This window comes from Canis lupus, chromosome 2, assembly GCF_048164855.1.
Source record: "Canis lupus baileyi chromosome 2, mCanLup2.hap1, whole genome shotgun sequence".
NCBI classification, from domain to species: Eukaryota; Metazoa; Chordata; class Mammalia; order Carnivora; family Canidae; genus Canis; species Canis lupus.
This window is the reverse complement of record NC_132839.1, coordinates 27,864,998-27,891,346: the sequence shown is the minus strand read 5'-3', so window position 1 is coordinate 27,891,346 and position 26,349 is coordinate 27,864,998. Positions and strand designations below refer to the sequence as shown.

The 26,349-nt window shown below is 45.0% G+C and overlaps 1 protein-coding gene and 1 long non-coding RNA gene across 3 annotated transcripts in view; one reads left to right on the top strand and one right to left on the bottom strand.

Annotated features, from left to right (window-relative positions):
* Nucleotides 1–25,073, bottom strand: part of SERINC5 (serine incorporator 5) — a 106,626-nt gene extending 81,553 nt beyond the window's left edge. Inside the window, exons 1-2 of one of the 2 annotated variants that reach the window (XM_072793598.1) lie at nt 12,564–12,656; nt 11,371–11,402 (exon numbers count right to left, since the gene is read on the bottom strand). Coding sequence is in view for 1 of the 2 variants with exons in the window: in XM_072793588.1 (XP_072649689.1) it covers nt 24,893–24,919 (27 nt within the window). In the remaining variant the exon portion in view is untranslated. Of the gene's footprint in view, nt 1–11,370; nt 11,403–12,563; nt 12,657–24,892 lie in introns of those variants that run through there. The other variant, XM_072793588.1, reaches the window with a different exon arrangement.
* Nucleotides 13,757–15,112, top strand: LOC140614355 (uncharacterized). Its single transcript, XR_012015250.1, has 3 exons — nt 13,757–13,876; nt 14,043–14,212; nt 14,860–15,112. It is a non-coding gene; the product is annotated as an uncharacterized lncRNA (long non-coding RNA).
* Nucleotides 25,074–26,349: the final 1,276 nt, after the last annotated feature.

The following is a 26,349-nucleotide window of genomic DNA, read 5'->3' as shown; positions in this document are numbered from 1 at the left end:
GTTTAAATGGGTAAGCTGTATGGTACGTGAACTGTATCTCATTAAACGCTTTTAATTTTTATAAAGAATTTCTTTAATTAAAACTTTTTTAAAGAAATGGGGAAGTGTAAAAAAAAAAAAGGAAAAACTTCAAATCATGATTTTTTTTTTTTTTTTTAAAGCTGGCTATTCCTCCTCAACAAAAGTAAAAGCTTAGGCATTTCTCCAACTCCACTTTAAGAACGAAAAGAAAATTACGAGGTTTTTTGAACACCTGTTAATTTGAACAGGAATCAAGTGTCCCCGAGGACAAATTTCTAGCACTTAGAGGCTGAAATTGCTTCATGTGTCTAAGTTATTGGTCAGCTATAAAAAGCTTTGTAAAGTTTACATAAAACGTTTCATGGATCTTTCCACATTTGGTTTTCTTAAGAGACTGCACACTGGCAATGGTTGAATCTTGGTACCAGAGCTCCCATTTCTCCAACAATTTTCTTGTCTTACTTAGGCCAAAGCAACCCTTTCACATGTCTCCTAATAATCCACAGCCAGCTGGAGACCCTTACAAAAACTGATTTGACAGTTTAACTATAATCTTGGCACCCTCCAAAAAAGAATATGGGTGGCATATTCTTTTTTTTCCCCAGTTCTGTTCACCTCAGTACACTTCAGTTATGAAAAATCGATATTTACATACGTAAATTACAAATAATACAGATATACCACATACCAGTAGCAGTTGTGCAGTCAAATTAATCATGAGTTTCCTGTCTTCATACAAAAATGGGTTAAGTCTATTATGTCTAAACCTATATCCTAAATATATAACACACATACCGCCACCACCATCTCCTTGAGCAGCAGTAGGGTCAAGAACGAAAATAATGCCAGAAAATGCAATTATACATGTTGAAATTCACACATGTAGGTTTGCTAAAACCTAAGATTGAAAATTTTTAAAGTAACCAACACATGTCCATGATAAATTCAAACAACACAGCAAGATGTCAAATGAGAAACAAATGCTCCCTACATTATCCCCTACCTCCTAACCTCCTATTCTTACTCCAATGCAGTAACCACTGTTGACAGTTTCCATATATATCCTCTATGATAGTATATAGTCTTCTAGATATGACAGTTTCTATATAAGACAATACATCTCAAAAACTGTCAGAAATCTGTACGCACTTACAGGCCCTGACATACATACTCATGTGCCTATTCCTTGTAAAAACCATATACATTGGGTTCATCATATACATACTTTCCTTTAATCCCTATTTAACAGCACATCTTGGACATCTCTCCCTCTCTGCACAAATTTGTCACATTTTTAGTCGCAACCTAATATTCCATTGTATGGAAGACTAATAAACTTTTAAGTTAGTTTTCACTACCAATGTTGAATTAAGATGTTTCATAACTACTTCCAACACAAAAAACAGAAGAATTTATTCCTTCAGAAGTGAATAAACATGAACCCACAAAGGTTGGTTTTTCTATCACCTTGTCAACTCTGGGTATTATACCTTTTTTTTGAGAGAGAGAAAGAGAGAGCATGAGCAGGGAGGAGGGGCAGAGGGAGAGGGAGGAGCAGACTCCCCCTTAGCAGGGAGTCCTATACAGAGCTCAATCCCAGGAGCCTGAGATTTGACCTGAGCCAAAGGCAGATACTTAACCACCTGAGCCACCCAGGCGCCCCTGGGTATTATACTTCTTAACTGCCAATCTGATTAGTGGAAAAAAAAAAAAAATCTCCGTTTTTAACTGTATTTTTAAATTATGAGTAAGACTGAGCATCTTCTCACATATTTACTGGCAAATTGTGTGTTTTTCCCCAAAGTATCTATCTCTAACCTTTGTCCATTTTTCTATTGTGTGTCTTTTCCACTGATTTATAAAAACTCTTTTGGGGGGGATCCCTGGGTGGCTCAGAGGTTTGGCACCTGCCTTTGGCCCAGGGCGTGATCCTGGAGTCCAGGGGTTGAGTCCCACATCGGGCTCCCTGCATGGAGCCTGCTTCTCCCTCTGCCTGTGTCTCTGCCTCTCTCTCTGCCTCTCTGTGTCTCCCATGAATAAATAAATAAAATCTTAAAAAAAAAAAAAAAAAAAAAAAAACCTCTTTTGGGGGACACTGGGTGGTTCAGTGGTTGAGCATCTGCCTTCAGCCCAGGGTGTGATCCTGGAGTCCTGGGATCGAGTCCTGCATCAGGCTCCCTGCATGCAGCCTGCTTCTCCCTCTGCCTGGGTCTCTGCCTCTCTCTCTCTCTCTCTCTCTCTCTCTCTCTCTCTGTGTGTGTGTGTGTGTGTGTGTGTGTCTCATGAATAAACAAAATCTTTAGGGGGGAAAAAAACTTGGTACACTAGGGAAAATAGATCTTTATCCTATGAATCACTGTGTATCCATCGTGTCTGACTTTGTTTATATTTTGCTCTGGACAAGTTCCTCATTTTTATTACAGTCAAATTCATCAATTTCTTTTAAGTATCTTTCATCACAAACAGAAAAACCATAGCCATTCCAAGATTATCATTTTAAAGGTTCACTAATATTTCCTCTTAATATTTTTATGGACCTCTTTTAACCCATTTAATACAGTTAAATATTAGAGTCACACATTATTTATTCTGATGTAAAGAGCATGGATCAAACCTCAAAAGAAGCTTATTTACAACTTAAAATTTCAGTACTCTTATTCCAACAAAGAGTGCCAGTCCACCCCATAACAGGGAACATTTATGAACTCAGATTTTTAGCCAGCTACTGTTCGAAGTGAAAATCTTAGGGATCCCTGGGTGGCGCAGCGGTTTGGCGCCTGCCTTTGGCCCAGGGCGCGATCCTGGAGACCCGGGATCGAATCCCACATCGGGCTCCCGGTGCATGGAGCCTGCTTCTCCCTCTACCTGTGTCTCTGCCTCTCTCTCTCTCTGTCTGTGACTTAAATAAATAATAAATAAAATAAAATAAAATAAAAAAAAAAAGAAAATCTTACAAAGTTACTAGTGATTACCCCATATTACAGGTAAGTAAATTAAAGGGCAGAGGAAAGGTACACCACTGGTAAGGGGCAGAGACTACATCTAAATTCAAGCTGTCCATCATCAGAATTGGCTCTTACCTATCAAGCTATACCACCTCTGGACTATCAACAAAACAGCCTCAAATGCACACCAGAAATAGATCTAAATGAATTCTCTCACTATAAAGTATGCTTTTCCTTTTCCTATCAAACATAAGTTCATTTAACTGGTTTACCTAAAGCACTATATCTTAATATATCTGAGCAACATTTAACGTAAACCACATCCAAAGCACAGCCTGCATCATTATGTCCAGTCTTTATTGTATCTCATGTACATCGAGGTGGTACTGTAGAATCATCCACTTGCTTGTGTCCTTTTTCATCTCTATAGCTGTGCCACACTGGAAGCAGGATTCAGTCTGTTTTCTAAGAACTCTAAACTGTACTAAAAATTCTGAAGCCCGGGATCCCTGGGTGGCTCAGCGGTTGAGCGCCTGCCTTCGGCCCAGGGCATGATCCTGGAGTCCCGGGATTGAGTCCCACGTCGGGCTCCCTGCATGGAGCCTGCTTCTCCCTCTGCCTGTGTCTCTGCCTCTCTCTGTGTGTGTCTTTCATGAATAAACAAAATCTTAAAAGAAAACAAAAAAAATCTCAAGCCCAAAGCACTCAGTGTGGTTCTTTTGTGGGCAGCATCCCATCTCCCTGGGGTTTTGCAGGTCACAGGTCATGAAGGTGGAGGCAGTGTTTTCACAAAGGCTGGTGAGTGCTACTAACATCTGGGGTTTATCAAGCATGCTTTACACCAGCTCTGCGCAATAGTTCCCAAGAGAAAAGAGTCGTGGCACCCAGAACACCAACAGCACTGCTTAAGGCCACACTTGCTCACACCAATCCTTCTAAGTGCTTCAGCTCACTTAACAAGTCCATAGCTTTTCCTCGACCTCTTCTAATAAGAGCCTTATAGAATAGATCATTCTACATATCTATATATATTCTATATATCTATTTTGTGATCAGGAGCTCTGGGCTTTATATACAGTACTAATTTTTTTATTCTCAAAGTCTTACAAACATTAGGAAGAGGGAATGGAAGAATTATTACCGACTGGAAGAGAGGAAGGCGCATCCCCCAAATAATCTGGGAACACTCTCAGACTCTCCATATTGAGGGCAAATGGAATGAGCATTAATTAGCCTTCTTCTCCAGCACTCCAAGCCCTGCTTTCTTTCTGCCACACCACAACAGTAAAAAGAAAGCAGAGACTCAGCTCTGCTGGACCTCTTGCTTCCAAGAAAATGCAATCCCGTGACAACCCTCATGGCTCTCTCCTCCCCCCATCATAAGGAAATAATTTACTGCTTCATGCTTTCCAAAGCCTGCAACCAGAAGCTACTGCTAGGCATCATATTTTGCACAGAGCAGCTCATCGGTTAACCAGCTCTCTCTAAATGGCCTAATACCAACCTGCAACTTTCACAAATGACATCACTCGGTAGGAAAGCACACTCTTAAAAATTGCTGTTAAGAAAGGGAGACAGAACATGGAAGACTCCTAACTCTGGGAAACAAACTAGGGGTGGTGGAAGGGGAGGAGGGTGGGGGTTGGAGGTGCCTGGGTGGCGGGCACTGAGGGGGGGCACTTGACGGGATGAGCACTGGGTGTTATTCTGTATGTTGGCAAATTGAACACCAATAAAAAATAAATTTATTACTAAAAAATAAAAAAAAAACCTGCTGTTAAATCCTATAATCCACAGGGCAAACCTTTCCGGGGGAAAATGTTAAACAATTGTTTGGGGGTTTAAGAAAAGAGAGGACAAAGGTGTATACTGGTTTTATTACAGCAAAACATGGTACAAAAAACCAATATGGGGCACCCACCATAAGATGCTTAAAATCTATAGTCATGAGCTCTTTGTTGCTCTGCAAAGACACCAGATGGCTCAAAAAAAAAAAAAAATCCACCTATTCCCTCTCTTGTCATTTAAGTGTGAACTGTGTACTGGGCACTGAGCATGGCAAAGGCCTGGGAGCAAGGTGGCAGCAACCGTGCCGATTTGGTGTTTGTCTTGGAAGGCCCTGAGCTCTGGAGGCCTACCTCCTCTTCAATAACAAGAGAGGGTGGGCATGTCGCTCCCTTAGGGATCCTGCTATCTCCAGAGGTCACCTATGACTTTCCAGATTCTCATAGGCCATAAGCCATCCAAAAATAGTAACCCACGACCAAGAGTGAGACTTTAGGTGGCTTGCCGCCAATCAAGGACTTCCCAAGATGGTTCTCATTTCAAACTGCCTGACCATTATCCTTAAAAACTGAGTGTCCTAGAAGTTCCAAATATTTTGGCTTCCAACTGAAATTTCTCATACCCAAATGCCCAATTCCCCTTTGTCAGAATGTCCCAATTTGCAGTTTATGGTTTGAGTGAATATTGGGGATTCCCATAACCAGCAGGATCAACCCAACTGTGGTCCTCTTATGGCCCAGCAGTCATAGTCCATGTCCACCTTCCACACTGCCTGTCTCTTCTGACTACTACAAAAACCAACTGCCGGGACACCTGGGTGGCTCAGCAGTTGAGCGGCTGCCTTTGGCTCAGGGCGTGTTCCTAGAGTCCGGCAATCGAGTCCCACATCAGGCTCTTTGCATGGAGCCTGCTTTTCCCTCTGCCTGTGTCTCTGCCTCTCACATTCTGTGTTTCTCACGAATAAATAAATAAAATCTTAAAAAAAAAATGCCTCCCTCTCCAAGATCCTAGCTGGCAGGTCATTTCAGCCTTGGGAGGCCCACAGGAAGAACTAAACCAGAGCTCCCCAAAATTAAGGAGAGCTGCTTTCAAAGAGAGGAAGTCTCTGGAGTTCTTTGCTTATTATAGTACAAGAAAACTGAGTACTTGGAGAAGCAGAAGAACCTCGCAGCCACCTCCAGCACCAACTTTTTGGGAGTTGGTCCAAAAGGAGGCAGGGGAGCCAGCTCCTCCCTCACGCAGCTAACAGGAGTGTGAAATGGTTGGGCAGCCTTAACGAAGAAGGTCTCCAACATCCAAGGCTTCTGAGCTATTCATCCTATAGTCAGTTCTGCTATACTTGCTTTGAAAACACTAACTTGGGGCGCCTGGGTGGCTCAGTAGGTTAAGCAACTGCCTTCGGCTGAGGTCATGATCTCTGCATCCCAGGATCAAGCCCAGAGTCTGCTTCTCCCAGTGCCTGCTCTTGTACTCTCCTTCGCTTTCTCTTTCTCTTCCTCAAAGAAATAAATATATCTTTAAAAAAGAAAAACATAAATTTGTTCCAACAGGATTGGTATCATTTTTTCAAAGATTTATTTACTTGAGAGAGAGACAGAGAGCATGAGACTGAGCAGGGAGAGAGAGAAAGAATCTGACGCAGATTCCACACTAAGCGCAGAGCCTGACACAGGACTTGACCCCACAACCCTGAGATCACGACCTCAGCTGAAACCAAGAGTCCGACGCTCAACCAACTGAGCGTTGATATTAAAAGAATTCAGGGACACCTAGGTGGCTCAGTGGTTGAGTGTCTGCCTTTGGCTCGGGTCGTGATCCCGGGCTCCTGGGATGGAGTCCCACATCAGGCTTAGGCCACACTTGCTCACACCAATCCTTCCAAATGCTTCACCTCACTTAACAACTCCATAGCTTTTTCTTGACCTCTTTTTCTTGACCTGCAGGGGGCCTGCTTCTCCCTCTACCTATGTCTCTGCCTCTCTCTGTGTCTCTTATGAATAAATAAAATCTTTTAAAAATAAAGAGTTTAGAGCATGTCACCCTAATATATGACACTTTGGCATATTGAGCATTTTGAGTTAAAGGCACTTGAGAAACAACAGGTACAAGAAGGGCACTCTGGCCTTCCTTTCTCTTCCTGAAAAAAAAGAGATAAATTCCCTTAGGAAAGGTGCCCTCCGGGCAGCCCAGGTGGCTCAGCAGTTTAGCGCTGCCTTTGGCCCAGGGCATGATCCTGGAGACCCGGGATCCAGTCCCATGTCAGGTTCCCTGCATGGAGCCTGATTCTCCCTCTGCCTGTGTCTCTGCCTCTCTCTCTCTCTCTCTCTCTCTCATAAGTAAAGAAAATCTTTAAATAAAAAAAAAAAAGAAAGGTGCCCACCCTGTATCAAGAAGATGACATACTTAGAAAGACCAGAAGCTGAGATGGAGAGAATCCTATATAGATAGACCATATTAAAATAATTCTTATCTTTCTAGTAAGTCTCCCCATATAGTTAAATCACTTTTCCATACAACTGCCCCTCTTTCTTCAACCTAATATAAAAGCAAGTATGTCAAGACGCCTGGGTGGCTCAGCGGTGGAGTGTCTGCCATCGGCCCAGGGCATGATCCTGGGGTCCCGGGATCAAGTCCCACATCAGGCTCCCTGCATGGAGCCTGCTTCTCCCTCTGCCTGTGTCTCTACCTCTGTCTTTGTGTCTCTCATGAATGAATAAATAAAATCCTTTAAAAAGAAAAAAAAAAGCAAATATGTTTCATCATTTCTTTACATCTTCATTTCATTATGAGGGCTCCCAAGTCACATATAATTTATATTAAATAAATATGCATGGTTTTCTCCTGTTAATCTGTCTGTGTCAACCAGAGATGCTAGGACGGTCAAAGAAAACTTTTTTCTCCCCTGGCACAGTAGGGAACAATCTGAACATAGCAGGATGTGTAATTTTGTCTGTGAGAGACACCCACTGAAGGCCGACAACTAAAATCAGCTCTACTGAGCTGCATAGGAATACATGAATGCACACACTTTAACTGAACCAGCACTTATGAGCTTCTAAAACATACATGGTATTACACCTTTCCATCCAATTTCAGAGAACCTTCCTTCTGTGACTTCACAGTTACTCACAAGCTGCAACTCTTCCAATACCCATTTCCCATTTCCACAAGCAAATTTCAATGTTTTTCAAATCAAGTGCCAAACTTTTCACAGTATTTATGTGTTTCTTAACCATTAAACATTTGTAAAATTGTAGTATCAACTTTAACTAGTTTCCTTTTTCTTTTTAAGTGTGTCACTGACAAAGTTTTAAATGCTATGCCCCAACCTCATTTTTCCCTTAAGACCTGTGATTTTTATTGTGCAATTTCGCATAGTGTGGTTTTCAAGAATGTATATTCACATTGTGTTCCAATATCTAACCTAAAGAGGAATGAGCATAGAGAAAAACTATTATTTATACTAGTTTGGGGTTCTTTTGTTGTTGTTGTTTTTAAATAATACACTAGGGGGAACTGGCTGGCTCAGTTTGTACAGCATGTGACTCTTGATCTCGGGGTTCTAAATTTAAACCCCATACTGGGTGTAGAGATCACTTAAAAAGATAAAACCTTAGAAAGAAAGAAAAGACTAAATGTTCTAATAAAAGGAAAATAATGAAATATACGTTGATATGATCAATTAAATGTGATACAGTGATTACAATTTTTTTTAAGAATTCCTACAATATGCAAAAAGAATTCCTAGGATATGTGAAAATGTTCACAGTATCATGTGATAAGTTAGGATATAAAATAGTACATAAAGTACAGTCAAATTTATTGTATTTTAATATTAAATAAAATAAACCACTAACAAGGTTGTTCTCTCTGGGATTATAAACATTATTCACTTTCTTCTTTAAACTTTCCTGTATTTCCCAGATTTTCTATAACTGTGTTATTTTTATAAAGCAGAAAATATAGTTTTAAAATTTCATGAATGTTACTCAATTAATTTGCTATAAATAATCAGTAAGCATCTAGTAAATTGACCCACTTATAAGAGTTTCCATCACTAATGGGGAAATTCTGACTCATATCCCTTCTTCAAGATGCTACAATACTGGAATCCTTACAACAACATTAGAAGAAATAAAAAGGCAATTCAGAAGAGGATAGAATGCTTGAAATATTCAATATTCCCCCCTCAAAAAAAAATAAAAAAAACAAAGAAGGAGAAATGAAAATGGCCTTACTTAGCCTTAATATCAAGCATGAATAATTACATTAAATGTAAATGATCTAAACATCCAATTAAAAGGCAAAGATTGTCAGGCTGATCAAAAAGTAAGTCCCAACTACATATAGTTTATAAGAGACACACTCTTAAATATAAAATACAAATGGGTTGATGAGACATTTGGCTGACTTAAGTCAGTAGAGCATGCAACTCTTGATCTCTGGGTCATGAATTCAAGCCCCATATTGATCACAGAGCTTACTTTAAACACACACACACACACACACACACTGTAAGTTAGAAGGGTGGAATGGCCATCAGACAAAAACTTAAAGATACAGAGCATTACCAGAGATACAAGAGATCATTTATTAAAGGAGCCATTCAGGGGCCCTAGGCGGCTCAGTCAGTTAAGCATCTGACTCTTGATTTCTGGTCAGGTCATGCTCTCAGGATCCCGGGATTGAGCCCATGTCCAGCTTCTCGATGAGTGAGGAGTCTGCTTGAGATGTTTTCTCTCCCCCTGCCTCTCCCCTCACATGCACATGTGCACTCTCTCTCTAAAATAATTAAATAAATTTTTAAAAAATAAAGGAGCAATTCATTAAAGGAACATAACAACCCAAATTTTTTTACACCTAATATAGCTTCAAAATGTATTAAACCAAAAAATTACAAAACTAATGGGAGAGACAAAAACATAATCATATTGGAAAATACCCTTCTCCTGGTGACTAATAAAATTAGAGGATTACTACGACCACCACCGCTGCCACTAAAAAATAAAGGAGATTTGACCAACACTAGCAATTAACTTGAACACTATACCCAATAACTGTAGAATATGTGTTCTTTTCAAGGGCACATAGAATAGTCACCAAGATATATCATATTCTTGGCCATAAAACAATAGCTTTAAAAGGAATTAAGATGTACAGAATATGTTCTTCGATCACACAAGAGTAAATTTGAAATCAATAGCAAAAATACCCTGAAATATCCTCAAATATTTGGAAAATAACACACTTCTAAATAACTCATAGGCCAAAGAATAAGTCATAAGAGACGTTAGAAAATACTTTAAACAGGGATCCCTGAGTGGCTCAGCGGTTTAGCGCCTGCCTTCAGCCCAGGGCATGATCCTGGAGTCCCAGGATCAAGTCCCACATCAGGTTCCCTGCATGGAGCCTGCTTCTCCCTCTGCCTGTGTCTCTGCTTCTCTCTGTGTGTGTCTCATGAATAAATAAATAAAATCTTTAAAAAAAATGTATCATTAAAATTCATTAAAAAATACTTTAAACAAAATAACAAAAATACAACATCAAAATATGTGGGATGTAAATTATGGCTTTAAATACTTATTTTCATGAAAAATGAGATCTTTAAAATAATGGTCTAAGCTTTTACCTTAAAAAATAATCAGGGACAGCCTGGGTGGCTCCGTGGTTTAGCGCCTGCCTTCAGCCCAGGGTGTGAACCCCTGAGTCCCAGGATCAAGCTCCCTATCGGGCTCCCTGCATGGAGCCTGCTTCTCCCTCTGCCTGTGTCTCTCCCTCTTCTCTCTTTCTGTGTTGCTCATGAATAAATAAAATCTTTAAAGAAAAAAAATCAATGAAACAGCAGATTAAACTCAAGGTAACTATTAAGACAGAGATAAAAAGCAGCAATCAATAAAATAAAAAACAACTGACAATGAACAAAATTATCTGTTTCACAAGGTGTTTTTTGTTTGGTTGGTTTTTGTTTTTTTTTTTTTAGAGAGGGAGACAGAGAGAGAACCTCAAGCAGGCTCGATGCCCAGCGTAGAGCCTAACACAGGACTGGATCTCACAACTCTGAGTTCAAGACCTGAGCCAAAATCAAGAGTGGGATGCTTAACCAACTGAGCCGCTCAGGTAAGCCTCTTTCACAAGTTTAAACTCCTAGGCGAAGTCATTAAAAAAAGAATACAAAGTGCTAGTATCAGCAATGATTAAGACAACATGATTAACTGTTAGTCATATGAAGATTATATATTCTAAGTAACAGATTTCTACAAAGGATTTGCATTTAGAAAACCCACTGCACTAACCCCAATGGATTGGAAAAATCAAGCATGGGATGACAAGATTAAACTATACTATAGTAGAAGGATCAACCTTCTGGTGGTATGAAAGAAATGGTCATGCAATGAAGGGAGTAGAGGGAGAAAAACCAGTTTATACAATACACATTTCCACCCTCCCACCTCTAAGTCAGCCCCCTCAACACTCTGGTCTTACTTCCAAGGTTGCCGTTTGCTTTTTGGTCAAACCACAATGAGTGGGAAGTACCGTGCTCACAAGACTAGAGTTTATCATACTAGTTCCTCATGCCATGTACTCCACATGAAGAGCCTCACTCAGCCTCCATTCCTACCTTCTTTTACGGGTCTTCCAGTACTGAAGAACCTAGAAAGGAAAGCCACATTACTCAGACTCCTTTACTCTTAGGAACCTGACAACTGGCAACACTCATAATTGGAAGGAAAACAAAATGGGGGCCGCCCTCCTGCTGTGATGTCTGCTGCCAAGCAAGGTCCTGGGACAGGGCAGGGAGTTGCATCAGCTAGACTTGGAGGTCCTGTGTTAAAGCCATCAGCTTCGGGGTGTCAAGAAGCAGTCATGGTGGTAACAACAACAGCTTCAGCTTCCAGACTTCTGGATTACAGCTATGGTACTATGTTCTCAAATCTAAGAGTTCAAAGGATGGTCCCTGATTCTTGCTCCTCTAGTTTTATTTTTTAAACAACTAATTTCCCCACCTTAAATCCCCTTCTGCTTAAAATACCACGAGGGGTCTTAGTTTCTTGCATTATAAGTGACACCCCTGCATCACCACTTTACAGAGGACAGAGTCAAGGCTGTCTTCTCATATGGTCTTTTTCAACAATTATATAAGGGAAGCAAGACAGAAATTCCTTCATTTGATGAACAAAGAAACCAAGGCTCAGAAAATTTAAGAATTGGTAATGGCTGTGAGTCTCCAACACCAGAGGGGTTCAGATGTATACTGAGAGGGGACATTTAAAAAAAGACAGCTAAGCTTCACATGCAGAATTAAAAGGGAGGCCTTTTGAAGTCTCTTGCAAAAGTTTCTCTGATTCCACGATCTACTTCAAAAATCACCACAACGGCAAAATCTGATCTTTCCAGAGCCAGACTCCAGGATTTTCCAAAGAATAAAATCCCAAAGGATCAAACAAATATAAACAGAAAAACATGGGGGAAAGGGGTTAAAGGAGGAGGAAGAGAAAAATCAAGGGGACGGAGGCAACTGCGAGACTAAATTTCGGCAGCTTACAGAATGTAGAGTAAATGAGCTTCAGCATCCTGCAATCTGGACACAGAAGGTGTCCAAGCCTCTTCACCATGCATACCAAGGGCCAGCCCCAGGTTGGTTCAGGTTGGAACCTACTCCTCCTTCACAAGGGCAACCTGTTCAGATCCCTCTCTAAAATCAACCACAGGCCCACAAGGGAGTCATGGATGCCAGGCCAAGCAAGCAACCCAGGGCTTAATGCCTAACTTAATTGCAGCTCTACTTTCTCCCTGAAATGTAGTTCTCCTCACCTTCCATCTCCCTCAAGAAACACAGTCTTAACCATCAAGAACTCTGCAGTCAGCACCACTGAGGTCATGTGTCACATGGGCCCTCTCCACCCCCTGCAAAGGAAGATGAAAAAACCTATATGTTAAGACTCCTTGGAAAAAAAAAAAAAAAAAAAGACTCCTTGTTCTTCCCGCTAAGGGAAAGTGACCTTGCCTGAAACAATCCCTTTTTTTTTTCTTTAAGATTTATTTATTCATGAGAGATGAGAGAGAGAGAGAGAGAGAGAGAGAGAGAGGGGCAGAAACACAGGCAGAGGGAGAAGCAGGCTTCCCGCAAGGAGCCCAACGCAGGGCTGGCTCGATCCTAGGACCCAGGATCACAACCTGAGCCAAAGGCAGACGCTCAACCACTGAGCCACCCAGGTGTGTTCCCCCCCCCCCCCCCCCCCCCCGCTTTTGACTAATAACTTCCTTGCCCCACTCTCCTTCCATTTAAAAACCTCCCATTTCCTAAAACTTCTTGAAGCTCCTTTCTACTTGCTAGATGAGATGCTGCTCGATTCATGAATTGGGGGCTTTCAAAATTTTATTTTTAAATAATCTCTACATCCAAAGTGGGGCTTGGACCCACAATCCGAAATCAAGAGTCAAATGCTCCGCCACCTGAGCCAGCCAGGTGCCCCGTATTTGTGAATCGTTTAATGAGGCTAATTAGATCTTTAATTTTATTCAGCTGAATTTTGTTTTTCACTACCCCCAAACCACATTGGTTTCACCGCTGAAACCCCACATCTCCTACTAGTCACCGACCTCCCCTCTCTGGCTTCAGTTCCTTAGCTCCCCAACACTCTCTAACCCACAGCACCATAGCTTCTGCTCCCTGAAAACTAAGGCTGTCAAACTCCCCCCTCCCCCCCAGGAATCTTGGGATTCCCCCTTCCGAACTTCTAGGCTGTAGGGTGTCATCTGACAAAGCCAAAACCTCTCCCACCCCAAACCCCCACACTCTTCCCTCTCCATTAGAAGGCTGTGCCCTCCATCACTGCATTTTCTTTCTAGGTTTGCTACAGGAATGTGTCTGCCTTTTAATGTTTTGTGTTTGGTTTTAGAGATTTTAAGTAATCTCTACACCCTACGCGGGGCTTGAATTTACAACCCAGAGATGAAGAGTCGGAGGCTCTTCACGAGGAGACTGAGCCAGCTGGGAGTCCCCCTTACCCCCACCCGGAATGTCTGCCTTTTAAATGGAGCTGTCTCCATTGTTGGTCTTTCCATTATCATTCTGCACTGGGACTTTTTGAGGTCTTAAAATTCCTCTGAGAAGCTGAAAAATGGTAAGAATTCTGTCCTAGGAAAAACTGTGTGACCGCAGGGCTGCACAGAAACCACAAGAGTCCATTTCTGAGGACCTAGTACCCCGGGTGCACCTCTGGGTTGGTTCATTTACTCCTAGGGAAGTGTTGCCCCCTGATGAACTTGATGTTTCCTCCCCTTTCACAGGCATAAAAGGTCCAAAGCTGAGATACATAAACCTCAGTTCAGGTCTTTGTGGAAGTTCTGCCCCAGGAGAGATGTTATCCTAAGAATATCCAGCATCAATTCAATAGTTGCTCCCAAGCATGAAAGTAAGCCTAGTTATCACCTTGGACTAATAATATGCTCGATACCCAGTGAGTATTTATCAATTGACATATTGCTTTGGGGGTTGTAAGCTTTTTTTTTTTTTTTTTCCCCCAAACAGCAAAGTCGCCACCAGTATTCCTAGGAATTTTAAAAAGAAAACCACAGGCCCAAAATGGTGTCACTTAGGTTAACCAAACTGCAGTTTCAACCCCTGAAAATGGAACTTTCAGCCAGTCAACATGGAATTTCCTGGTCCATACTATGATAGACCCCTCTCCCTTCCGTTCCCCTTAGGAAGGCAACCTTGCCTAAAACAATGGATTCTGTGCCAATAATTTCCTTTTCCTCCTCTCCCTCTTCTGAAAACCCTTTTTTGGGGTGTCTGGGTGTGCATTTGGTTGGGGTCTGACTTTGGTTTCCACTCAGGTCCTGGTCTCAGGGACATGAGATTGGGCTCCACACTCAAAGTGGAGTCTCCTTGAGACTCTCTCTCTGCTCCTACCCCCTGTGTTTTCTCTCTCTCTCTCTAATAAATAAACATTAAAAAGGGGGGGGGGTGAGAAAACCCTTCCTTTTCTGTAGACCTTTGAAGCTCCCTTCTACTTACTAGTTGGAATGCTGCCCAATTCATGAATCGATTAGTAAAGCCAATTAGGTCTTTAAAATTTACTTGGTTAAATCTTTTGTTATTTAGCAGGAATAATGCTACCAAAGCAGAAGAAAATTCATACTGATAAAGAATCCTATTACAGAGAACATTTTCATTACTATGGTTACAAAATACTGCCATTGTTTCTGAGAACACCACTGGAGGAGTTCAATGAGCATGGAGTCAACAACAAAAGACTGAATTCTTCCCCTTTTTTTGGTGAACCACACACTAAGGATTAGAGCATTAGGGGACTCAGTCCTCTGTGAAATTACTGAGATATAATTTAAGGACAAAAAACTGGAAAATAAATCCTATGAAAACCTTGTGGGCTTTGTTTCAAAGTGTAGTTGGCCAGTTTATAAAAATGATACTTAAACAGAAGTCTGATTTTCCAACTCTCCTAGTTATCGCTGCATAAAAGATTTAAGGGTTGTGTGCATGTGTTTTTCTTACTTTTGTTTTGACTAGACAGTTTTCATGAGGAGGGAAATGCTGTTTAAATCACTGTAAACTGCAACCCTACTTCAAACCTGCAAGTTGTTTCAAAACTTATTCTGTGATAAAAACCCACTCTTTTTCCATAACAGCTGCTTTCCTTAAACATCAGCTCAATTTTAATCTCAGAAGGCAAACTACAGAAGAAAAGCCAAAGTAAAATCCTGTTTCCTTTAAAATTCAAACAGATGTTTTATGTAATCAAATCAATCCACTATTTGAATTCCCTTATACACGCTATGCTGACTTCCATGTTATGTTCAGAAATCTTGCAAAGGTTCACTTTCGACTACTTGGAAAACCTGATCAACAAAGATTATCAAAGATAATCACAGCGGTTCAGATTAGTAACTTGATTAATGTTGTCAGGCTCCAATCTCAACCCCAACCACAAAATGTAATGAAACTTCACTGACAACGCTGCTTGACTCACACAGAACACAAGGTCTTATTAGCAGTGCTAAAAAGAAAACCACAAGCTCCAAATGGTGTCACTTAAGTGAAGATCCCAAATTAGTAAACAAAGACCTAATACCTAACTTAACTTCAATTTCAACCCTCCAAAAATGTAACCTTTAACCAATTGACCCGGGACTATCCTGATCAGCACTAGGAAATTTACTGATACAGCCATCCTCCTCCCCTTAAGAGGGTGACCTTGCCTAAAGCAATGAATTCTTTGCTAGTAATTTTTTCCCATCCTTCTCTACCATTAAAAACCATTCCTTTCCCACCCCTCCTTACCTTTAATTTTTTTTAAAATTTATTTATGATAGTCACAGAGAGAGAGAGAGAGAGAGAGGCAGAGACACAGGCAGAGGGAGAAGCAGGCTCCATGCACCGGGAGCCCGAAGTGGGATTCGATCCTGGGTCTCCAGGATCGCACCCTGGGCCAAAGGGAGGCGCCAAACCACTGCGCCACCCAGGGATCCCCCTCCTTACCTTTAAAAACCATTCCTCTGCGTGCTAGATGGGATGCTGCTGGATTCATGAATCAATTAATAAAGCCAATTAGATCTTGAGAATTTAGTTGAATTTTTTTAACAATTGTTATAGCTATACAGGTATTGAGAACAATTCAAAAGCTAAAATGTAACTGTGTCCAGTGGTTAATGCTGCAGACATGCCACCTTACATGATGACTTTTTTTTGGTAGGCTCCACACCCAGTGTGGAATTCACATTCACAACCCTGAGATCAAGACCTGAGCTGAGATCAAGAGTTGGATGCTTAGGGGCACCTGGGTGGCTCAGCGGTGAGCATCTGCCTTGGGCTCAAGGCTTGATCCCGGGTAAGGGGATCGAGTCCCAATCAGGCTCCCCATAGGGAGCCTGCTTCTCCCTCTGCCTGTCTCTGCCTCTGTGTGTGTCTCTCATGAATAAATGAATAAAATCTTAAAAAAAAAAAAAAAAAGTTGGATGCTTAACCGACAGAGCCACCAGGCACCCAAGTCCTCCTTTCTGATGTCAAATTATTATAGGTGAACTGAAATGTAAGTGGACAATGCCATCCTCCCTGCTCTACCCTTGCAGCTCACATGAAAACACCTGGGACACTGGAAGATAAGCTGCCAAGTCTCATACTTGACTCAGTCCCAGATCTTGAATAAGCTGTGGGAAACCTAGAGGTGTTATTTATACAGAAAACCGGGCCGAATCAAGCACTGGGAAGAGATTGTCTCTCTAGTGGAGACAGTGAGACTGCTTCCACTCCCCACAGGTCGGCCCTCTTGGCTCTCCCAGCCAAGGCATCCCACATAGCCCAAAGCTACTTGTCAGCTCGCCCACATCAGTTATAAAGCAGCCCAAGAAAACAAGGCTGAGTGAACACCCCTCACCCTAACTCTCCAACCAACATGGCCACCTTCACCCTCTTTACTGTTTATTTTTTTTTAACATTTATTTATTCATGAGAGACACAGAGAGAGAGAGAGAGAGAGAGGCAGAGGGAGAAGCAGGCCCCATGCAGGGAGCCAGACATGGGACTCGATCCCAGGACCCCAGGATCATGCCCTGGGCCAAAGGCAGACGCTCAACTGCTGAGCTCCTGGGCAACCCTCTTCCCTGCTTTAAGACAGGTAACAGGCCACCCCCCAACCCCTCCCCAACAACCTAAGCTTGCCTAACTGCACATCTCCGAACACTCTTTCTGTATGAGCTCAGCAGTGAAGATATAAGCTACCGGTTCGACCTTAGGCAGTCAGCACCTTGTCAGTGTGGGACGCCAACCAGGTGGCACTTTACCTCATTCTGCCTACATTTTACAAAAATGAACAGAAAAATAAAAGTGCTGACCCTAGTGAGAAGACAGGAGTCACACTTAATGTAACTGAAACAGAGATGGGCACCTTCATATAGCAGGGAAACAGACTCAAACACCATCGAGAGAGGTAGTATCTGTAGAAATAAAGGCAAAAAAAAGCTCAAAGAAAATGTTGGAAATGACTGAAATATACTGTCAATGACGGCATTAAAAGGGGGCATAATTCAGATTTTCTTTGCTATTTTTGGTCTTTTAGAAATAGAAACACAAGCCTATTAACACACATGCTTATTAACTAACTTTCACTCGTTTAACTTTATTTAATACCTCTGGAGAATTCATCATGTTTGAAAGCAAAAGAATACTTACACCTGAACGTTAACCCAGAAAATATTAATGGCTACAAATGAGTGATTTGTGTCTGTTAAAAACTTCCCTGACCAGGACGCCTGGGTGGTTGAGCGTCTGTCTTCGGCTCAGGGTGTGATCCTGGCCCAGAGATGGAGTCCCACATGGGGCTCTCTGCAGGGAGCTGCTTCTTCCTCTGCCTCTCTCTGTGTCTTTCATGAATAAATAAATTTTTAAAAATCTTAAAACAAAAAACACAACTTCCCTGACCAAGGGGGCACCTGGCTGGCTCAGTCGGTAGAACCTGCAATTCTTGACCTCAGGGTTGTGAATTTGAGCCCCACTTTGGGAGAAGAGATTACTTTAAAAAAAAAAAAAAAAAACACTCCCTTGATCACCCAATAATTCCACAAAAAGAGAAGGATCACCCAATAATTCCACAGCACTACAGTATAATCGAATTTTACAAAGTAAAATCATATATACTAAGTATGGGTGACTGGACTTTAAAATATCAAAATATGGTTCTCTGGTGTGATGTTTTTCCCCCCTGTGTTTCACAAATACACCCAATAAGTTAAAAAAAAAAAAAAAAAAAAAAAAAAAACCACACCAGTCATGGATAAAATGAACTTTTGCGCCTGGATCCCTTCCAAGGGTGGAAGCATCACGTGATACAATGAGGACCTAACATTTCCAATCACTATAAACAATGAGCTGTAGGGAGAGAGAGTTTTGTAACCAAAAGTACTCAATAGGGGGTTCAGCGAGGTAATAGTACACGCTCTGTCTAGGGGGAGAGAGGAAGACCATACACACAGTAACCAGGAAACCATTCCTGTCCATCAGATGACCAAGTACTAGGGGTTAGGCAGGTCTAAGTGCACGTTTGGAGAGAACTCTCAAAGCAAGGGGAAGATCATTACCAAGGTAATGCTTCTTGAGCTTATTTACTTTTTGTAGAAGTCTTCATGGACTTCAGATGCCCTGATGAGGAACACCCATTCCAGCTAACACTTCCTCAGAGGCCACACTCTAGGTCTCCTGTATGGACTTTGGTCACCTCTAACTCCAATGAACCCAGATTTTGTTAACCAGCTTAAATAATGGTGAAAACTCCAAGAAATCTCAACACAAAGCAACTCTGCACAAACTCCTACAGGACAGATCTGACCAAGCTCTAACAGGGCTTCTGGCAACCTAAGGCTGCATCTCGAGGATGGCCCAGCTGCCTTTTGCCCTTCAGTTCTCATCTAGAAAAGCTCTGGGCAGTCAAAAGAAATTAACTGTCCTAGCCAACACCTGAGATAGGCCCTGGCCTTCCTTTCTTACCAAAGAGAGCTTACAATTGTGAATCCTTCCTGTCCCTTTGAGATGTGTATGTATTTCCTACAACTCTGGAGCGTCTTTCTCAAGGACCCAAAAGCCATTCCTTGGAAATGTAATTATCAGGAAGGACAGGGCCTGTCTCCCCAGGTCAGTGGAAGGACAATCCTAACTTGCCAACTAGCAGACACAGGGGCCTAATCCCAAGTCTACTAACCACCTCCCGTAACTTTCCCTTCCCTAACTCGACTGGGCCCCACTCACTCCTCCCTACTCCCTCATTCCCCCTTTAAAACTCCCTGCAGGGACCCCTGGGTAGCTCAGCGGTTAAGCACTGGAGGCCTTAGGCCCAGGGTGTGATCCTGGAGTCCCTGGATCGAGTCCCGCGTCGGGCTTCCTGCATGGAGCCTGCTTCTCCCTCTGCATCTCTCATGGATAAATAAATAGATTAAAAAAAAAAAAAAAAAACTACCTGCAAAAGAGAACAGAGCTCAGCTCTTCCCCTAGTGTCAGTGGTTACAGAAAATAAAATGTTTTCACTGCTTCAACATCTAGCTGTGGGGATCCCTGGGTGGCACAGTGGTTTAGCGTCTGCCTTTGGCCCAGGGCGCGATCCTGGAGACCTCGGATCGAGTCCCACGTCGGGCTCCCGGTGCATGGAGCCTGCTTCTCCCTCTGCCTATGTCTCTGCCTCTCTCTCTCTCTGTGTGACTATCATATATTAAAAAAAAAAAAAAACATCTAGCTGTATGTCTCTGACCACAGCTAGTTCTGGGTGGTGTTCATGACTTTGTTAACAGGACAGACATTACAAATGGGCTTTCATTGGGGGAAATAGTACTTATTATGAACTGGCTGGAAATACCTTGGCCGGGGCACTCTTGCTCTTAAACAAACTGGCCCAACCACCACTGGATAGTGAATCTGCATCCCAGGAATGGCCCCGTGGCTGTGATCCACCCACGTGGTCTTGCTGGTCTGGCCGCCTGGGTGAGGGTCCTGCATACTAGATCACTGCTGCCTCTGCCTCGGGTGAGCACGCAAGCTCCATGTCAGTGCACCAAGAAGAGCAAAGAGCCGGAACATCATGAAGCCCCAGATCAGGCTGCCTGACTGCTATGTACCCGCCTGGCCAATAAATGTCAGCATGTGCGGCAGAATTTGGTCTGGAAAAGGCTAAACCTTATCCACCCACAACCACTGGCAACTACCAGTATCTATCAAAACAGCTGTGTATTCAAAACTGCCTGAGGCCCATCATACGCAACAATAATGAGCAACAGGTATTCATTACTTCTACATAATAAGAATAATAAGGAATGGCAGCCTGGTAGTTAAAAGGCCCAACCTGAGTCAGGTGGACCAGCATCGAGGCCTGGCTCCACCACCATGGAGTATCATTCAAGTTCATTTATTTCTCTGTACTCAGTTGTCTGCCCTGCAAAAGGAAGCCAATTAGAACATTAATCACCCCTTAAGGTTGTTGTGGAAAAATGTATGCTCTAATGCAGGTAGAAACAGGCAGCCCATCGTGGGCATGACATACACCTCAGCTATCGTTACTACCATCATTAATGCCTATACTTGCCTGGAGTGAACCCTGCCGAGCTTTATTCTCAAATTGCCCTGTGAGCACTGTCTAGATTTTTCAATTACACATCTTATTTCACTTCTGACAGTATGTATTATCATTTTCTGTAGCTAGCTTTCCCCACACTGCCCCCCTAAATAAGTCGTACGTTCCCAGGAGAGCAAGGCAGCTCTACTCATCATCCAGTCCTCAGGGACCTGCCCCGGCACAGTGTGGAGTGACCACTCTCCCCTGTGTAATCTCTCCTTCCATTAGCATCCATTAGCAACAGCGTAAGTGAAATCTAAGTGTGTTTCAGAGTCGGTGCAAAAATAAGATGACCTGGGAACTATCCAGGTGCAGGTGGGTATTGGCTAGTAACAAACTAAGAGTTTGGGGTTCCTTACTCTGTGCTAAACTATGTACTTAGAGACTGTGTGTCTAGATCGCATATAACCCTTACAATAATCCCAGGAGGTATTATCACACCCATTCTACAGTCAAGGAAAACTGAGGTTAACAGAGGGTAGGTAACATGTGCACATTCACACCAGCCCTCGTCCAGATTTACCAATTCAAACCCAGACCTGAGTCCAGAGCTATTTTCTAGGTTATACACTGCTCCTGATGGTCCTTCAAGTTCCAAAAAGTTCTATCTCCAACCTAAAACTTCTCCCAACTTTCTTCAGATTTTATTTCTAAGTAATCTCTACATTCAACGTGGGGTTGGAACTCAATCCTGAGATCAAAAGTCGCATGCCCTACCAACTGAGCCAGCCAGGCACCCCTAAGTTTCTCCCCATTTAAACATCCAACTGGTGACTTTCCATACGCATGTAATTTATAATAGGCATCTCAAATGTAACAAAGCCTAAAGAAAACTAATTTCCCAAATGTCCTCCTCCCTTCAAGCCTCCCATCTCACCTAGTAAATGGCACCATCAGCAATCCAGTTGCTGGGGACAAATCCGCCATAGCGCTCATTCCCACACCCCACTTCCAATCCACACAAAAGTCCAATTCACCTCTAAAATTACCCCAGAAGCCAACAACCTCCCACTGTGAACACCACTACAGCCTACATTAAGGTAAAACATGCTCTCCTCCTCACACTACAGCAACAGCGGATGGCCAAGCGTTAAGCTCCATCAGGGGGCATCTTTGTTGACTGCTACAGCCTGCTTGCACATACAGGAGGCAGTTAAAAAATATTCCACTCAATGAACAGCTCTGACTGCTCTCCCTACCTCCGCTAGTCCCGGAGACGGTGGAGTCTTCACAGCTCCCAAAGTGATCTAAGTGTGGAGCAAACCACAGCTTGCCCTGGAACAGGCACAAAGCCCCAACTCCACCCGTGGCTGTCAGTCCGTCTCTGGCCACCTCTGGACCCGCCTGCCTCTGCCTCATCTGCTCCACTGATGACACTCCGGCTACCCTGGACCCCCTTCTGTTCCTCAAAAACCCTGCAAGGCTCCTTACCCAGACCTTGACATGGACATGCCTTGACATGCCTCTCCTTCCTGATCATTTCCAGTCTCGATTCCAGGAGCATCTTCTCAGACAGGCTTCCGCGGCAACCCACCCAAAGCCACTCTGCTACCAGGTCTTGTTACAGTACTAGTTCACTGTTTACATGCTTGTGAACACAAGCACAATTGGACGGACCACTGAGGAAAGAGATGATGTCTGTCCGGCTCATTGCCCTATCTCTAGCTCCTGGCACATAGTAGGGGTTGTGATATCGTGACACCAGAAATAGAGATTTGGTTTTCCTTCAGTATGGGAAGTCCATGAGACTTCATCTGAAGTGACTGGCATCTGAAGTGTGTGGCGAGAGGCAGTTGTATCCAACTAAGCCCTTAACCTGTGGGATAGTAAATCCAGGTGGCGTCATAATCGAATTGAATTGTAAATCCAGTTAGTGTCTTGGGGAAATTGGTTGGCGTGGGGGCGGGGACCCACACATTTGATTTCAGAAATGCTGGGAATAAAACAGTTCATGGGTGCTCAAATTAAACAAAAAGGATTGGTTGCATAGAAAAATTACTTACCAATTTTTTTAAATTGTTTAAATAAAGGGACTGTCAGACTTAGCTTCTGATGGTGCTATGAGTTGTTTTTAGCACACACTTCTTAGTAGCCCCATCCGAAAGACGTCATAGTGTCATCACCCCCTCACTGCATTGAGACCCACCACAGTGTTCCCTCAAGCAGCCCAGAGAAAGGAGAAGTTAACTTTCCTGTGATGAATGGCCAGGATTTGGTTCTTTCCAAAGTCCTGAGAGGGGGATTTTAGAAACAAGTCATTAAATCCTGCCAAAATATCAACCATACCAATAATTCTTTTACAAGACCACTTGAGTACCGGTAATCATTTTCAAAGCCCTAAATTAGCTGCTTGGAGTCACAGAAGGCCTCAAGGGACTAGGGGAGGGCAGATGCCCCTAAATACCTATAATTACTAAATAATGGGAAGTGCTGCACCAAATTGGAAAGCATCTCAAACAACAATGAAAGATCTGCAAAGCTTTGAGATCGGGAACATTCGGAAAACAGCCTTTCTAGTCCATCTTAGTACCAAAAGCCCTGGTAAAGTGGTAAGCATCCTCTCTCCCTCCTTGCCTGACTTAATGCAAGTCATTACACCTCAAGTTAAAAACCTCAATTTTCAGGGGCTGGCTCAGTCGGTGGAGCACGCGACTCTCGGTCTCGGGGTAGTGAGTTTGAACCTCGGGTTGGACATGGAGACCACTTGCGAATTAAAAAAAAAAAAAAAACTCACAAAAACTTCAATTTCCTCGTGTATGAAAAGGTCAACGTGAACGCAAGCCAAGTACAGTATTAGACCTCAAAAACCAGGAGAACTTCACACAGCCGCTGGAAGGGGGGCGGATTATCTGCCAACACAATCGGCGGGTTAGAGACTCTCAGAGTTTAACCCCCCGCATCACGCAGGGACCGGCCTCGATTGCCGCAAGACTGAACGCATTAGAAACCAGGCACATCCCAGTACCTGACTGCTCCCGAGGGAGAGTTACTGGGAAAAAAAAACACACCATTAAAATTATGTACGGAAATGCTGTGCAGAGAGGGGCACTGGGTGCCTCAGAGCCTTAAGCGTCCGCGCTCCGCGTCGGCTCAGGTCATGAACTTAGAGCCCCGGTGCAGCCCCACGGCTCGCCGACGGGGAGCCTGCACGCCCTCCCCCTCGCTGCCCCTAACCCCGCCGTGCTCGCTCTCAAATAAATAAAATCTTCAAAAAGAAAAAAAAAAGCAAAAACAAAAAGAGAAAGGGAAAAGAGACGCTGTACAGAGTGGGGAGGATAGGGAGGAGGGGGCTCCACGTCGGGAAGGCTTTACCTTTCGTCGCTTACTCTGCTTAATCAGCACTAAAGAGTTAAAGCCCAGTAATTCCGCCCGGATGCGCTACTGGCCAGTAGGAGGCGCCCATCCCAAGGAGACAGACGCGGTTCAAGGTATTCGCCGTCCGCCGCCCGCGGAGCCGAGGCGAGGGACGGAAGGCTCCGAGCGCGAGCGCAGGAAGCGGGGCTGGCTCCCCCGCCCGCCGGCGCCCCCGTGGCGCGCGACCCGGGTTTCGAGGCGCTCCCGCAGGCCCAGCGCCGACACTCGGGGCTGCACGACGCCCAGCGCAGCTGCCTGCGCCAGAGGACCCGAGTGTCGTCCGCCGCACGACAGAGGAGACGCGGCCCGCACGCACGTCCTTTTCCGGGCTCGTCGGGGAGGCAGAGCCGGGTGGACCACGGAGCTCAGCGCCCCGGCGAGACCCCCCGGCAGCCTGGGGAGCCCGAGCCCGAGCCCCGCCTGCCCCGCCCTAGGCGAACCCCGAGGACCGGACCGAGGACCCCGGGGTCTCCTCGGCGCTTTCCAGCCGCCCGTCCCTCCCAGCCAGGGCACCGGGCTCCCCCGACGGCTGCGCGCCGCGCTCCGGCCCGAGGCAGCCACGCAGACGGCGCGGCGGCAGCCGCGGCACCCACGCCCGGCCCCTCGGAGCCAAGGATGCGGGGTGCGCACGCGGGGGAGCCGGCGGTGCTGGGCGCCCGGCCCCGCGCTCACCTGGCCCGCGCAGCACCGCGCTGACATCGCGGCGGCCGACGACCACCGGCGTCCTCGCCCGCGGCCCGCTGCCCTCCGGCCCTCGCGCCACCTCCAGCCGCGATCTCCCCTTTCTGGAGCAGCCCGCTCCTCCACGCCGAGCAGCCGGGTTGGAAAGCCAGGCACCGCCGCCTGGGAGCAAACAACCGCCGCCAAGCCCCGCCCCGCCCCGCCCCGCCCCTCGAGCCCCGCCCCCTCGAGCCGCAGGCCCCGCCCCTCGCGCCGCAGGCCCCGCCCCCTCCCGGGCGCCGGCGGCCGAGCAGGCTCGCGCGGGGCCCGCCCTTCCGCTGGCGTCAGGCGGCGCGGCGGCTGCGCTCACTTGCCGGAGGGCGGGGCCCGCGTTCCCGTGCTGCCGCGCCCGCTCGCGGCCCCCGGCGCCCGCGGCCCGATGCACCGGCTGGATGCCTGCTGCAGGGAGCCTAGAGCTGCACGGGGCGCCTCACCTCCCTCCTCGGCTCCCTGGGACCCGGGCACCGGGCTGTTCCGCCCTGCTTCCCTCTGCCCTCGGGGGGCCTCGCGAGCGCCCTTGCAGCGCTTCCCTGGAAGCTGATCTGTCTTCCAGGCGCGGCCTTGCTGCCTTCCACCCCGACCTCACTTTATTTATTTATTTATTTTTTATTTATGATAGCCACAGAGAGAGAGAGAGAGGCAGAGACATAGGCCGAGGGAGAAGCAGGCTCAACGCACCGGGAGCCCGACGTGGGATTCGATCCCGGGTCTCCAGGATCGCGCCCTGGGCCAAAGGCAGGCGCTAAACGGCTGGGCCTCACTTTAAAGGGGGCCCCACAATCGCTAGAGGACGTGCAGAGGGTAGCGCCCCCTGTTCTCCCTACCCAGATCTGCTCTCCTCGCGGCCACTTCAAGGCGTTTGTTAGTAAGAACTTGGCGCCAAGCCCTTCAAATTAGAACTTTAAAGTACCCATTTTAGAAGTGAGGCCACGGAAGCCCAGACACGCTCAACAACTTGCCCAAAGCTTCGCAGCAAAACTGCAGAAGCAACCCTGGGACAGGCAGTCCCCTGTCTGACCCCCTTGCACTTGATGCCAGGCTTGCCCCAAGCTGAACTCGCCTCCAAGACACAGCCTTTGGCCGCGGAGGGTGTTGCTGCGCAGACGAGAAGCTGGAGGGGGGAAGGCAGTCGAATGGGAACTGGTCCTGAGTGTTTTATGAGCTGCTCAGGATCTCCTAGTATCTCAAATGCCAGAGTTTATAGGAAGAAAAGTCATGGCGCAGGCCCTACTCAGAGCCGTGGAGTGCAATGAGAGTTGACTGAAATCTGGAAATAATAGTAAAACAAAAAAGTTTTGCAACAGCATACACAGCAGACTAGGGCAGCACCCTGCTCCTTGATGGCCTGTGACTCATCCAAAGCCGAGGTCACTTTGGTCCCATTTCTCACCTGGGGAGATTAGTTGGAC